Consider the following 15272-nt stretch of genomic DNA (forward strand, 5'->3'; position numbering starts at 1 on the left):
CAGGGGGTCACGAAGAGTCGGACACGACTAAATTGTTACGATATAGAAGCAATGCAGCTGCAAACTGCTAGCTTGAAAGCAAAACATAATGGGAATGTTGGGACTGCCCGTGGGAAACAGAGGGATAGTCAATTCACAGCGCGAAGCACCGGAATTAGCTCAGAGTGTAATATGAGCTGTATAGGAAGTACAGGAAGTACAGGAAGTACAGGAAGTGTTAGCCACTAGACTGCTGGAGTTTGAAGAGAGCAGTCATGTTTTTTGTAACGCTGCAAAGACAGAAATAAAGGCATGTAAATACGTTTCTGTCTATCTCTTTCCCCTGCCGGGGGGGGGGGGCAGGAAAGAGGGTGTGTGTTCTTATCATGCTGAGAAGGATCGCCTATTGCGACCTAGCCTGGATCTTGCTGGGGAATGCAGCCAGGGAGGTCAACAGGAGATCAAGCCGGGTGCCTGGGAGAGTTGCCAGTTTCTCCTGATATGGGCTTGATTTCCGACATAAATGACTAAACAACAACAACAACAACAAGCCCCTGGGAGCATGCGGGGAGAAGCTGAGGGCCTGTGTCGCAGCTCCAGTTCTCCCCAATATTGTTTCCTCTCACTGACTTTTGCTGGAATCCGGGAGTCAGTTCTGTCCCCAAGGTGGGGGGACAGATAGTCATAACCAATGCCTAAGCAACCACTCACATCTATGTATGTTAATAAAGTTGTGACCAAAATTATGCCAAAAACCTTAAACAAAAATTCCGTGTGATGTGTGAGTTATTGGGGTCAGGGTGTTTTGGGGGACCTCAGCACGCAACTGGCTGCAGAAAGCATCACACACACACACGCACACACACACGCACACTACACCAGCTGATGTGCAAGGCATTCAATCTGTTTGGTTCAGATGTGCCAGTGAGTTCCCAGGGAGAATGAGATGATGCACCTGAACCCTACAGAAAAGAGGAATGAGGGGCACACCAGCAGATGGTGGGAGAGTGTTTTGGTTTGTTTGTTTGTTTGTTTGTTATTTGACTTTTATCCAAATATCCCACAGCAGTGTCCAACATTAAGAACACATTTTATGGAGCATCAGTAATAAAAACATAATAAACTGAATTACAGATATGAATTTTCGGTGACCTCAGAAAATCAGCCTCTTCCTTGTCCCAGACATGTACACAGAAGTCAAATTCTGACTGTAAGCTACTTGGGCTAGACTTTTTCAAATTGCTCATGATGCATGCTGCAGAATGATAGGACTGTGGTACCTTGGTTGTCAAACTTAATCCGTTCCAGGAGTCCATTCAACTCCCGGAATGGTTCGAAAACCAAGGCATGGTTTCCAATTGGCTGCAGGAACTGCAGGAGCTTCCTGCACTCAATCACGGAAGCCATGTTGGACGTTGGACTTCCAAAGAACATTAAAAAACCAGAACACTTGCTTCCAGATTTTGAGCGTTTGGCAGTCAAAACGTATGAGTACCAAGGCATTCAAGAACCAAGGAACAACTGTAATGTATAAGGTTTTTTTTTTTGTTTTTTGTTTTTTTTTTTTTAAAAAAGCTTGGGGCATCCTGGATTTTACTTTTCCCAGACATGTACACAGAAGTCCAGTTCTGACTGTGAGCTACTTGGGCTAGGCTCTATTCCCAATTGCTAGGTTTGGACGCTGCAGAATGATAGTACATTGGTACTTTGGTTTAAGAACAGCAAAGTTTAGGAACAACTTGGATTAAGAACGCTGCAAACCCAGAAGTAGGTGTTTTGGTTTGTTCACTTTGCCTTGGAAGCAGAACATGTTCCACTTCCTGTTGAGTGTGTTCCATTTGTAAATTGAGTCTCCCACTGTATGGGAAAGCACGCCTTGGTATAAGAATGCTTTGGTTTAAGAACGGACTTCCAGAATGGATTAAGTTTGTAAACCAAGGTACCACTGTACTGCATAAGTAAAAAAAACAAAAAACAAAAAAACAACAACTCTACAACTTTTGGGGTGTCCTGGTTTTTATTTTTAGAAATATGGCACCCCTAATATCAATGTGTTATTGATAACAATATGGGTGCCAACAATACTGGGAAGGGATGTGATGAAGGAGATGAACCCATCTTCAGGGTGGGGGACATGATGGAATGGGACTGAATCTCACGGACTCTCGGAATTGACTCTACGTTTAAACCCACACCTTCATTTTGTGCCAACTAAGAATGATCTCTGGGTAAACTTAACTCTTGCTCAGGACTAAGCAATGCTGCCTACTAATTATCTCTCAAGGAAGACAATCATATTTGCACAATTCAGGGGGGAGAGGCTTTAGCAATTTGGTCAGGCATGATGCAACTGCAAATACGAAGAACACACCGAGGAATTATTTCCATCATTGTCAAAATTACTGGCTTCCATCCTCTTACATAGTAGATATACACATTCTGCTTGGATTAAAAAACAATAGCATCTTTAAAAAGGCATAACAGCTTCCTATTGTTCACGGCTATATCTAGGCACAGCCAGGGCTCTGCAGTTTTTTGTATCGTCATTCTTCTTTTACATGTTTGGATATGATTCCATGCAGTCATCAATTTCAAGGAAAAGTGAAATTTATAACTAAACAGCTGCAGTTGGTTGTTTTAAAAAGAAGTAATAATAGCTACAATTGTATTATTTGCATTCCCAGTCATTTCTGGGAATAATGTGTGAAGAAAAAGAAAATATGCTGGCTAACTCAAAGACCAAAGGGCTAGTGCATAGATTACCTAACAGCCCTCTATTCAAAGGATACTTTAGCCAAACTGATAACATCCGCATAAAGTGGAAACATGGGACTCTACATTGGGAATGGAAGATTTCTGAGCAGGATCCTGCTGGTGCTGTTTCTGCTGTTACTTCTGCTTCACACCATATGTAAGGCACATTCTATTAACTGCAGCATTTATGATGATCCTCTTCCTATTGCTCACGAATTTTACCAGCCAGGAGACCTTGTAATTGGTGAGATGGTTTCCCAAGTCATATACTTGTCTAATATCCAGTCTTTTATGGAACAGCCTTCACAGATACTGATTGATGAACCTATGTAAGACATTATTTATTCACCTTCTTTCTGTGTATAATATAATCAGACCGAAAAGACTGAAAACGCATCATTAAGCAATATTATGATTTATATTTTCATGTACTTTTTCATGGAAACCCAATAAAATTGTAAAATTCAGTATTATGGAGAGGTTTGAAGTGCTCAACCTCAGCATGACAAGATGAGGGGCAAGAGTGGATATGGGTAGACAGAGAGACAAAGACAGGAAACCCCCAGTTTACACGAGGGTCACGTTCCGGGAATCATGCTGAAAGCCAACATTGTATTTGGCCAAAACAAATTGGGTTCAGTGGCAGATGGGATTCCCAAAGTCTTTTCTCCCAGACGCTCATCCCCTTTGGATTCAATTTTTATTGTTTTGCCAGCCATGTAAAGCTGAATACAGATTGTGGGCTTAATGTATTAATTTCTATGATTACTGTAACTGTTTGTACTGCTACTATGTTTTCCTTTGCAAGCCCCACTAATATAAACAGTTCAATGCTTCTTTTGGTTATTTAGTAAGCCTTCTACAACATTTTCACATGGTGAATCATGCTTTGTCACTGCCCCACTATTTCTGTTCTGTACATACCTCGTTCCTTCTCAACCTTGAGGGATGTGAATGCATTTACATGTGGACCTTCCAACTCTTTCTCTGTGGAACACAATTCCTGCTCATTTCTGTCTCTCCTCACTTCCTCCCTGAACTTTCCCCTCAGATTGCTCCACTTCTGCCCACATAGTGCTCTATTTTCTGATCCACTGCTCAGGTGAAGATCAAAGCCTGGAAAAATGTTCAGAGCAAAGAGCTTTCCTCTTCCCATGTCATTATTTAGTTATATGTACTTCTGGGAGGCATAACCACCTACAACATCTCATGGTGAAGTATGCAGTCAGCAGGGGAAGGGATCAGAGGTTCTGTGGCCTCAGGTGATGTTCTCTATGGCTTTCTTGCACCTATGGGCACTGTGTTGGCAAGGCCACACCTATTGACTTTCAACTGCTTTTATTTACTGGTACAAAGAGAAACTCCCTTAAATGCAGGGAGCATTTCTTCTTCTTCTTCTTCTTCTTCTTCTTCTTCATCCTCATCCTCATTTTAGTCCATTCTGTTGTAATTTTATTACAGCTCCGTGCCAAAGAACTACCAGCACATCCTGGCCTTAGCATTTGCTGTCAAAGAAATCAATGAGAATCCCAAAGTCTTATCCAACATCTCTCTAGGGTTCCGCGTCCTCAACAGCTACTACACTGCAAGGATGACCTACAAGGCCACGCTCAACCTGCTTTCCACACAGCATAGATTTGTCCCCAACTTCAAGTGTCACAAGTGGAACAATCTGATAGCTCTCATTGGAGGATGCATCTCTGAAATCTCTGCCAATATGGCCACCATTTCAGCAACCCACAAGATTCCACAGGTAAATTGGGAGCATGGGTGTATGGGAAATACTATCTTGATTTCAACACAGTCTTGACAAGGTTCCTGCAAAGTTTTTTCAGGAGGGCAGTTTGGATTGGGATTGTCCAAGCAGTGCTGAGAGCCAATTGTACAGAAAACTTGAGTATCAGTAAAAACTTGATTATCTGTAGATATTCTTAAAACAATAGGAGAAACACTAAGAAATTATCAATAATGAAGTAGATTACTGGGTATTCTTCCACACTGTTTTCTTTTACTTGACGTTTTCTTCTAGAATAAGCTTTGCAGACATTTATTGGGAAAGCTATGCTTTTGAAGTACCTGTGAAATCTATAGTTTTACAATCTCTCATAATCCATCAAAAACAAGAACAAAACCTCGTACATTCTATTTTAGCTCACATATGGATCCTTTTTGGCGATACAGGATGCAAACAAGCTATACCCATTTTTATACCAGATGGTCCCAAATGAAGCCAAACAGCACATAGGAATTGTGCGATTACTTCAATATTTCAAATGGACATGGATTGTACTTTGTGCTGTGGATAATGACAAAGGGGACCAGTTTCTCCAGACAATTTTACCACTACTGTTTGAGCATGGCATCTGCTATGACTTCATACTAAGGTTGGAAAAATGGAATTATCTGGATGAGATGATACGCTTGTCTTTACAGAATCGGGAAAGTTATGCAATTGCGTTTGAGACAAAAGCTCATGTATTTGTGGTTTATGGGGAACCTCCATCCTTCCAGGTTTTAAGAGTATTGTTATTTGTAGGACCAATAATGGGATGGCCACCTCTGGGTAAAGTGTGGGTTGCTACATCTCACTGGGATTTTGATTCACTGTCTATTCAGAAAGACTGGGAAATACAAATGTTCCATGGTACTCTATCCTTCACTGTCCACTCCAGTCAGCCATTAGGGTTCCAGAAGTTCATTCAGACGATAAGACCCTTCTGGAACAAAGAGGATGTTTTCATCCAGGACGTCTGGGAACAGACTTTCACCTGCTCCCTGAAAGCATCTAACGGACAGGAGGTGGAGGCTGCACAGAAAGAACCCTGCACTTTGGAGGAGAAACTGGAGAACCTTCCTGGGGTTTTGTATGAAAAACACATGACTGGTCACAGCTACAATGTCTACAAAGCTGTCTACGCTGTGGCACATGCTTTGAACTCCATATACAAATCCAGCTCCAAACACAGCAGACTGGCAAGAGGAGAGAGATTTGCCTTTCTGAATGTTCAACCGTGGCAGGTAATGACAACTCTATATGAGCAACTTTTTTGCTTTGCCTCCATCTACCACTGATCTCCTGGCTTTTCACCTCACCAGTCCCAATGAGCTCCAGCCGTGTCTGGTGGCAAGAGCCACAGGTATTAGCCTGCCTGACCAGGTGCACATTTACTCAACATCACTGTCATGCTAGCTTGCCAAATACCCACAATAGGAACGCAACTACCGATCTGGTTTACTAGACATTTTCAAACAATGTATCCCCTACAACAATTGTTCTTCATGTACTTCATTTTATGTTAATAATGATGATGATGATGATAGACATGTTGAAATACCGCATCACCATATATACTGCATCACGATATATGCTTTAAGCACACTTATTCCTATCATTATTTCCATGTAAATATTTCAATATTCCAGGTCCATCCCTTTCTGAAGAGCCTTGTCTTCAACAGCAGCGCTGGACATATGGTGCACTTTGATGAACATGGAGAACTCGTTGCAGGTTTTGATGTTACCAATTGGATCACTTTCCCCAATGGCTCACTCACTAGATTGAAAGTTGGACGACTGGAGCCTCAGGCTCCTCCAGGCAAAGAGTTAACCATCAATAATGTGCAAATCGTGTGGCATCCAAGTTTTAATCAGGTGAATTATAAATGCAGATGCTTGGCTATATAAAAGGAGAATGTTCCCTTCTGGGCAGCTCACCATTCCGTCAGTTCTTGAGGTGCCCTATTGTAGATTTAATGCTTTATGATCCTTGACCTCATAAATTGATCTCAAACCTTAAATTAACGCAAGGAGTCCTTTTGGCCATCTGTGCCATTTAATTTCTTTGTGAAAATGTGTTGTCATGTAAGCCAGTTTCAAAGCACTGAAAAATAAAGTATTTTATTTTGCTAAAATGTCACGGAATATTACGTAGTCAAAACAAAATAAAACAATTCCTTCCAGTAGCACCTTAAGGACCAACTAAGTTAGTTTTTAGGTATGAGCTTTCGTGTGCATGCACACTTCTTCAGTATCTGAAGAAGTGTGCATGCACACGAAAGCTCATACCTAGAACTAACTTAGTTGGTCTTTAAGGTGCTACTGGAAGGAATTTTTTTATTTTGTTGCTGAGCCAACCGGTTCATGCTCAGTCTCTCTGCCCCTCACATGAGTCTAATCACATGGAGGTGAAGGACTGAAAAGGGCTAATCTATTGTTCCTCATTTATATGATATTGCACAGGTGCTGCCCCTTTCTGTGTGCAATGACAACTGCAACCCTGGCTTCAGTAGAAAAAAGAAGGAAGGAGAGAAGTTTTGCTGCTATGATTGTGCTCCGTGTCCTGAAGGAATGATCTCTAGTCAGAAAGGTGGGAGGCAGGAATTCCCATGACCTAATTTATGGGATTTAATATATATATAAATAGGCTATTTATTACCTTTGTTTGGAGAATGCTGATGAATGCAGAGCAGTCTAATACTAAAGGAATTTTCAGGAACAATTTTGTTGTTGTTGAGTTGTTATTGGGATTTTTAGGATTTTTAAAGGATTAAAACAACAACAACACAACAATAACCTCCCTACTTGCCATACGTTCAGGTTTGTCCAGGCAATTTGCCTATTCAGCAACAATCTGCCTGGATGCCATTTGGCAGCCCAATTCCCAGGTGTGTCAAGGAAAACCCAGACGTATGGCAGCCCTACATTAGACTGATCTCAATTTTGCTGTCTACACAACTCATGGGACATTGTGAGGATAAAATGTAATAACTCAGTGTAGATGGATGAACGAATGGATGGATGATTAGAAGTCTATCTGAGATGGAAAAATGAGCAAAGTGCCCCTCGGTTGCCAGCAATTTCCCAAGCAATGAGATGGTCCTCTCCTGGTTCCAGCCAACTCTAAAGCCAGGGTGAGAAACCTTTCGCATCCTCAGGGCCTCATCCTGTTCTGTGCAACCTTCTAGGAGTAGTTGGTGGGTCCTTAGCAAAAGTGTAGCGAGCAACTAAGGTGAGTTTTAACTTGTACTGTGGGTCACTTTCTATACAAACTTTCTATGAGATTCACTTCTCCTAGATTTTGTCAATGAACTGCAAGAAGACAAGAACAGACATCCTCAAACCTTCTTGTGGCTCACTGCTTTTGAATGGCATTACCCAGTGTAAAGGCATACTTAAATAGCTGTTTCTGTTTAGATAGATGCTGGTCAACATTCTGAAATACTTAAGCACTTCTTTCCTTTTTCAGACATAGACGCTTGCATCAATTGTCCAGAGGACCAATATCCCAACAAGGACCAAACTCAATGTGTTCCCAGGATTGTGAGCTTCCTCTCTTACAAAGAAAATTTGGGGATCATCTTAGTGGTGTTTGCTATTTCTCTCTCTCTCATCACAACTTTAGTACTTGGCATTTTCCTGAAGTACAAGGATACTCCCATAGTCAAAGCCAACAACCAGACCCTCACCTACATCCTTCTCATCTCCCTCCTCCTTTGCTTCCTGTGCTCCTTGCTTTTCATTGGACAGCCTGGAAGGGTGATCTGTCTTCTCCGACAAATGGCTTTTGGCCTTGTTTTCTCTTTGGCCATTTCCACTGTGTTGGCAAAGACGGTCACTGTGGTTGTGGCATTTATGGCCACCAAACCAGGATCCAGCATAAGGAAATGGGTGGGGAAAGGACTGACCAATTCGATTGTCTTCTTCTGCTGCTTCATCCAAGCTGCCATTTGTGCTCTTTGGTTAAGGACTTCTCCACCGTTTCCAGATAAGGACACGCATTCAGTGATTGGGGAAATCATACTTGAATGTAACGAGGGTTCAGCTTCCATGTTTTACTCCGTCTTAGGCTACATGGGCTCCCTGGCCACCGCCAGCTTCATAGTAGCTTTCTTTTCCAGGAAACTCCCTGACAGTTTCAATGAAGCCAAATTTATCACTTTCAGCATGTTGGTGTTTTGCAGTGTTTGGTTGTCCTTTGTGCCAACCTACTTGAGCACCAAAGGGAAATACATGGTGGCTGTGGAGATCTTCTCCATCTTGGCCTCCAGTGCTGGATTACTGGGTTGCATCTTTTCCCCCAAATGCTACATTATTGTGCTGAGGCCTGAGCTGAACAGCAGGGAACAAATGATAAGGAAGAAAAAATAAAGTAATGCAGATCAATCTCTTTATTTAACTCTTACACATATTTCATCAGATATGACAGCAATAGAAATGTCATTGGAATTGCCATATGAGTGTTTGATGCATTTCCTCCTTAAATTCAGTTGACCCCATCTCATGTTGGCCTTGTACTCACATAAAAATGAGGCATGACTTCTTTTTGAAGATTTATTTCAACAAACCATTTTATTGTATAAAACTAAAACATTTGTTATGTGAACTAATTCCCAACAGTGCCTGATCCTATAGGAGCATCATAGGTAAATGTAAAGGGACCCCTGACCATTAGGTCCAGTAGCGGTAGACTCTGGGGTTGTAGTGCTCATCTCACTTTACTGGCCGAGGGAGACGGTGTACAGCTTCCCGGTCATGTGGCCAGCATGAATAAGCCACTTCTGGCGAACCAGAGCAGTGCATGGAAACGCCGTTTACCTTCCCCATGGAGGGGTACCTTTTTATCTACTTGCACTTTGATGTACTTTTGAACTGCTAGGTTGGCAAGAGCTGGGAGCAAACAATGGGAGCTCACACCATCATGGAGATTTGAACCACCGAGCTTCTGATCAGCAAGACCTAGGCTCTGTGGTTTAGACCACAGCGCCATCCTATGCCTCAGATTTTGAGCAAGCTGAGGGGCAAAAACAAAATTAACTAGATTGACTGTGCCACACAAATTATGATCATCTCTTCTCAGCTCAGAGGTTTTGAGACACGGAGTGGTTGAATGGGTCAGATTATGGGAAATATTCAAAGAGGCGCTTTTACTTTTTTAAAAATGAGGGTATGGATTCTGTCCATCTTAAATGCCTTTCCCCCATCTTGAGTTACTGTAGGTAAATGTATTTATCTTCTCATACTGGGAAATTAGGCCCTCTTCTTGTTCACTAAGATGAATGGAAGTTGACGGAGATGTAAAACGATCCAGATTATCACAAGGTTTCAACTGAATAAACCAACCTCTTTCCAAGGGTTTGTTTTTGACTGACAAAGCTGAGCAGACATGTCTGCCCACTAAAATGAAATATCACTCAACTCCAGAGCTGGATCACACTTAGAGGCTGATTTTGTCTCTCCAACTCTTACATCACACAATGCATGCAAAATTTCTGCCTTTAGTAAACAGATGTTAAACGAAATTGTGATGGTTACGGGTGGGTTACTCGTGTGTAAACTGCCTCCACTTCAGTTAGATCGTTTGCTCAACCATGTTAAGGGTTAGAGCTCGCCCTCCGTGACCTGTTAGTCACTTGCAGAATCCTTCAGTGGGTGTTTCTTAAATCTCTTCCAGCATAAAAGCTGTTTGACCCCAAGTCTCCGCCTATGTTCCCTGCGCAGAACGCGTCTGCGCAGGTAAGGGGACAGCAAGGGCGTGCCAGCACTCTCTCCGCTGGTCTCGGTTGAAGGGTCTCAGAGCCCTGACACCGATTCCTCCATCTCCCTCTCCTCTCTATTGGTGTCACGCTGAATTCCTTCCCCCCAACTGGTTCCCTCTCCGGCATCGCTCTGGAGCCCTGCCTCCGCTTTTCTCTCTGATGTCAGTTCCCTGACATCCACCTCCCCCCCAGGACCCCCTCCACCCCCGGCCTGACCCGGTGACGTGACCTTGTCCCCATCTTCAGCTGACGATGCAGGGAACCCTCGAAAGGAGCTGCCGTCATCGTCCGAGGACTCAAACCCCGCTTCCCACCCGCTCCGGTTTCTGACGGGAGGGCTTTCCCAATCTGATTCCTCCTCTCCTGACGATTCCCCTCCTTCCTCTGGGGATGCTGGAAAACCCACAAAATCCTCCTCCTCCTCATCGGTGGTGGCAAATTGCTCCTCCCAGAATCTCTCCAGGGGTTTGGGCTTCCTCGGATACCTGTTGTGGAACTCTTCCACTAGATACCCATCACCTATTTCCCCTTCTGGAACCCACGTGTTTTCTGACTCGGGTTTCCCCTCCCAAGCTACTAGGTATTCCACCCGCCACCCCCGCCATCGCGAATCCAGGATCTCCATTATCTGTTGGTGGTGTTCCCTCTCTTCCAGTGGTGGGTGTCTGAGCCCTTCTCCTCCTACCCCCCGGACCCTCCGCTCCCCTCTGTACGGCGAGAGCAGTGACCTATGAAATACTGGGTGGATTTTCATGTTGTCTGGCAACTTGAGCCTGAATGCCACCGGGTTGACTTGGTGCGTCACCTCAAATGGTCCCAGCCGTTTCGGCCTGAGTTTCTTACACCCACCCTTGAAGGGCAATCCTTGAGTGGATAACCACACCCGGTCCCCCACCCTAATGGTCTCCCCTTCCCGGCGACGTTTATCTGCTTGCCTCTTGTACTCCTCCTTGGCCCTTTCCAGATTCACCTTAAGCTGCTGGTGCAGTGCTTCCATTTCCTCCACAAACTGCTCTGCAGCAGGCACGCTCCACCCCTCCTCGCCCCTCCCGGGAAAGGCCCTGGGGTGACACCCATTATTAGCCAAGAACGGGCTCATCCCCGTGGACACATGCTCCGCATTGTTATATGCAAACTCGGCCAGTGCTAGCTTATCTACCCAGTCGTTCTGCCTCTCGTTGACGTAACAGCGGAGATATTGCTGCAATATGCTGTTCGCCCTCTCTGCCTGCCCGTTTGTTTCTGCGTGCCTTGCCGTCAAGAATCCCACCGCCACCTGCAATAAGTTCATAAGCCTCCTCCAGAATCTCGAGGTAAATTGTTTCCCTCAATCAGAGATAACCCTCGAAGGATCCCCATGCAACCTGAAGATGTGAGTAACAAACAGTTGTGTGGTTTCCTCGGCTGTCACCGCATGAGAGCATGCTATAAAATGGCACATCTTGGTTAGCAGATCTACTACTACCATGACTGCTGTCTTACCTCTTGATTTGGGCAAATCTGTCATGAAATCTATCGACACCACCTCCCAGGGTCTTCCTGGCGTGGGCAAAGGTTCTAGTAACCCTGCCGGGGCTGTCCGCTCTCCCTTGGCTCTTTGGCAGCAGTCACACCCCCGTACATACTCTCGTACATCTTCCCTCACCTTCGGCCACCAAAACTCCCTAGTGACCAGTAACATAGTCTTGTGTTGCCCAAAGTGCCCCGCTGTAGGGTTGTCGTGAAGCTGTCTGAGCACCCTCTCCCGTAGGGCCCCCCCGGGCACATACATTGCTCCCTTGTAATACAGTAACCCTTCCATTACCTCAAAGTCTCCCCGGTCTCTCCCATTTTCCCTTAGTTCCCTGATTCTGGTTTGGGCAAATTCGTCCTGGCGTATCAACTCGGTTAGTTCTCGTTTCCCAACCAATGCCCCCCCACAAACCCATCGTTCCTCAGGGAACACATGTCGAGCCTCCGGTGGTCCTTCTCCTTCCGTGTACTCCGGTTTCCGGGAAAGTGCGTCTGCTCTCACGTTCTCTTCTCCTGGCACATACTTGATCTCAAAGAAGAACTTGGAGAACTCCTGTGCCCACCGAATCTGTCACTGGTTGAGTACTCACGCTGTCCTCCAGTATTCCAAGTTCTTGTGGTCAGTGCAAACCTGGATTTTGTGCTGAGCCCCTATCAGGAGATGTCTCCACTGGCGAAATGCGGCATAAATAGCTAACAGTTCGCGATCGTACACCGTGTAGTTCTGTTCCGATTCATTCAGCTTCCTTGAGAAGAAGGCGCATGGCCTCCATGTGTGTTGGGCCGGTCCCGGCTGGAGTAACACCACTCCTATCGCTCTGTCCGACGCGTCAGTCTCTAGCCTAATCAGTTTCTGCAGATCCACGTGCAGGAGCTGTTCCTCCGAGGCGAACGCCTGCTTCAGCCTCTCGAAGGCTCGTTGGGCACCTTCCGTCCAGATGAACTTCTTTTTGCTACTGAGACAATCTGTGATGGGTGCGGTTAAGTGGGCGAAGTTCTTGATGAATTTCCGGTAGAAATTGCTGAACCCAAGGAACCTCTGCACATCCTTCCGGGTTTTGGGGGCCTTCCATTCCAGCACCACCTGCACCTTGCCGGGGTCCATGGCTAGGCCTCTGTCTGACAACCTGTATCCCAGGAATTCCACTTCCTTGGCATGAAACTGGCACTTTTCCAGCTTGACCCACAGTTGGTGCTCTTGTAGCCTTTTCAGCACTTCCCTGATGTCCTGGACATGCTGTTTCTCATTGTCCGAATAGATCAGGACGTCGTCCAGAAATGCTACGCAGTTCTTGTACAGCAGGGGGCCCAGCACATGGTGCATGAAGCTTTGAAAGCAGGCGGAGCCCGACTGTAATCCAAATGGCATGACTAAGTACTCAAAGGCCCCTAGGGGGGTGAACATGGTGGTTTTCCATTCGTCCCCCTCTCTCATTCTAATCAAATTGTAGGCTCCCCTAAGGTCCAGCTTGGTAAAAATCTTACCCTTCCTTACCCTGGTTAGAATATCATCAATTCTGGGCATTGGGAAGGTCACGGGTTCCGATACAAGGTTTAATTTTCTATAGTCTACGATAAGCCTCGGCTGATCCGAGTTTTTCTTATCCACAAAAAACACAGGGCTGCCCCCCACTGCCTTAGATTCTCTTATAACCCCCCCCTTTTAAGTTCTTGTCTATAAAGTCTCGCAACTCCTGCATCTCTCTGTCGGACATGGCATACAGCTTACCCACCGGCAGCTGCGCCCCAGGGAGTAGGTTGATTTGGCAGTCGAAGGGCCTATGTGGCGGCAGCCTGTCCGCTTCCCTCTCGCTGAAGACCTCTTGTAAGTCCGCGTACTGTGGCGGCACCTGTGCATTCTGCTTCAGCGTGGTTGCTGCCACTCTGGCCAATCTCACCCTGGGCTTCTCCCCCCCCCCCAGACAGTGTTCCAAACAGTGCGCTGACCCGAAGGTGACTGTGCGTTGGTGCCACGCCACCACTGGATCATGTAGCACTAGCCAGCTCATCCCCAGTATTATCGGGGGTCCCGCCAGTGTGGCCACGTGAAAGGCAATGGTTTCTGTTTGCCTGGACACACTCATTCTCATTGGCGGGGTTTGATGTGTCACCTCCCCCCCCCCAGCAACTCCCTGCCATCAATCGTGGTCACTTGAAGTGGGAAATCCAGTGGCAGCAAGTGGATCTGGTGCTCCAGTGCAAACTCCTTACTAAAAAAATTACAGGAGCTGCCTGAGTCCAACATTGCCTTCACCTTGACTGGGTGTCCATTTGGGAGTTCTAGCATCACCTCTATCGCTATAGAAACCTTGGGTGGGTCAGGTTGGGGCACTTCACTTAGTTGTTCGCTTGGCTGCTGCGCCCCCCTGTGGGCAGTCAAGCGCTGGCGTTTCCCTGCACCTTTTCCTCTGCCCCCTCCTCCTCGTTTCCAGCGGCTCCCACCATCCCTTGCCAAGCCTTTCTTTGTGGACAGACCCTGGCAAAGTGTCCTGGCCGTTGGCAGAGGAAACATTTCTTGGTGCTTTTCCCAGCCTTTCCTTCCCTTTTGCCTCCTTGGTGGGCGCTCGGAACCTCGTGTGCGCGTGGCCCATCGATTTCCATCGGCACCACGTCATCGGAAGGCTGCCTTGGCATCTCAGGAATGCGGTAGTCAGGGCAACGCTCCCCTCTCCCTTCCCGCCTTTCCAAAGCGCGCGCTTCCTGGCGAGAGCCTATCACCAGCGCCGCTTTAGTCAGCTGATCCATAGTCTCCGGGCGGGGCGCGCGGGAGAGCTCATCTTTAACGGCTGGGGACAACCCCTCCTCAAACAGCATCCGTATGGGCGGGCTGTCCATATCCCATTCGAGCCTGTGTATTAGCATCGCAAAGCGGGACCAGTAGTCTCTAACAGAAAGGTGCCCCTGCTTGCATCTCAACAGCTCCCATTGGGTCACACTCTCCCCCAATTGGCTTGAATACATAGCGTCCATCGCCTGAAGAAACTTCCGGACGTCCTTCATGGCGGGGTTGTGCGCGGCCATTAGGGGTCTAACCCATTCCCTCGCGCTGCCCTCAAGGTGCCCCACGATATACGCCACCTGCGCTGCCTCGTCAGCAAAGTCATCATGCTGCAGCTGCAGTGCATACTCTATTTCTGTCCGGAATCCATTATATTCTTGGGGTTTTCCCCCAAATTTGTGTACCAGTCCGGGCACCTTCTTTGCCACTGGGGTGGGTCTCACCTGCGCGTCCTGGGTGCGCCTCTCGTCCAGCCGCGCCATCAGCAGTGCTACATGCCGTTCCAGCTCCTGGTTCCTCTTCACCAGGTCCTGCGCCCCCGCAGCTGGCTCCGCTGCCCCGGCGCCTCCAGTCTGGCTCATGTTTCCACTGCTTACTCACGAATAACAGCAAGCCACTGAAGGATTGCTGTGATGGTTACGGGTGGGTTACTCGTGTGTAAACTGCCTCCACTTCAGTTAGATCATTTGCTCAACCATGTTAAGGGTTAGAGC

At 46.3% G+C, this 15272-nt stretch overlaps 3 protein-coding genes across 3 annotated transcripts in view; 1 reads left to right on the forward strand and 2 right to left on the reverse strand.

Moving 5' to 3' along the window:
- The window catches only part of METTL25B (methyltransferase like 25B), a 492409-nt gene that overhangs the window by 259467 nt on the left and 217670 nt on the right, over nt 1–15272 (reverse strand). The gene's annotated exons all lie outside the window — the stretch shown is intronic.
- Nucleotides 1–15272, reverse strand: part of LOC309329710 (vomeronasal type-2 receptor 26-like) — a gene marked incomplete at its 5' end in the record, with an annotated part of 190674 nt that overhangs the window by 72859 nt on the left and 102543 nt on the right. The gene's annotated exons all lie outside the window — the stretch shown is intronic.
- LOC309329715 (vomeronasal type-2 receptor 26-like) lies at nt 2806–8880 on the forward strand (the record flags this gene model as incomplete). Its single annotated transcript, XM_081840728.1, has 6 exons — nt 2806–3062; nt 4195–4486; nt 4885–5751; nt 6157–6384; nt 6973–7099; nt 7979–8880. 6 exons carry the CDS (start codon nt 2806–2808, stop codon nt 8878–8880), a joined length of 2673 nt encoding a protein of 890 aa, XP_081696854.1.

The sequence above is a fragment of the Podarcis erhardii genome, assembly GCF_964252035.2.
Source record: "Podarcis erhardii genome assembly, chromosome: 15".
In the NCBI taxonomy this organism is placed as follows: domain Eukaryota; kingdom Metazoa; phylum Chordata; class Lepidosauria; order Squamata; family Lacertidae; genus Podarcis; species Podarcis erhardii.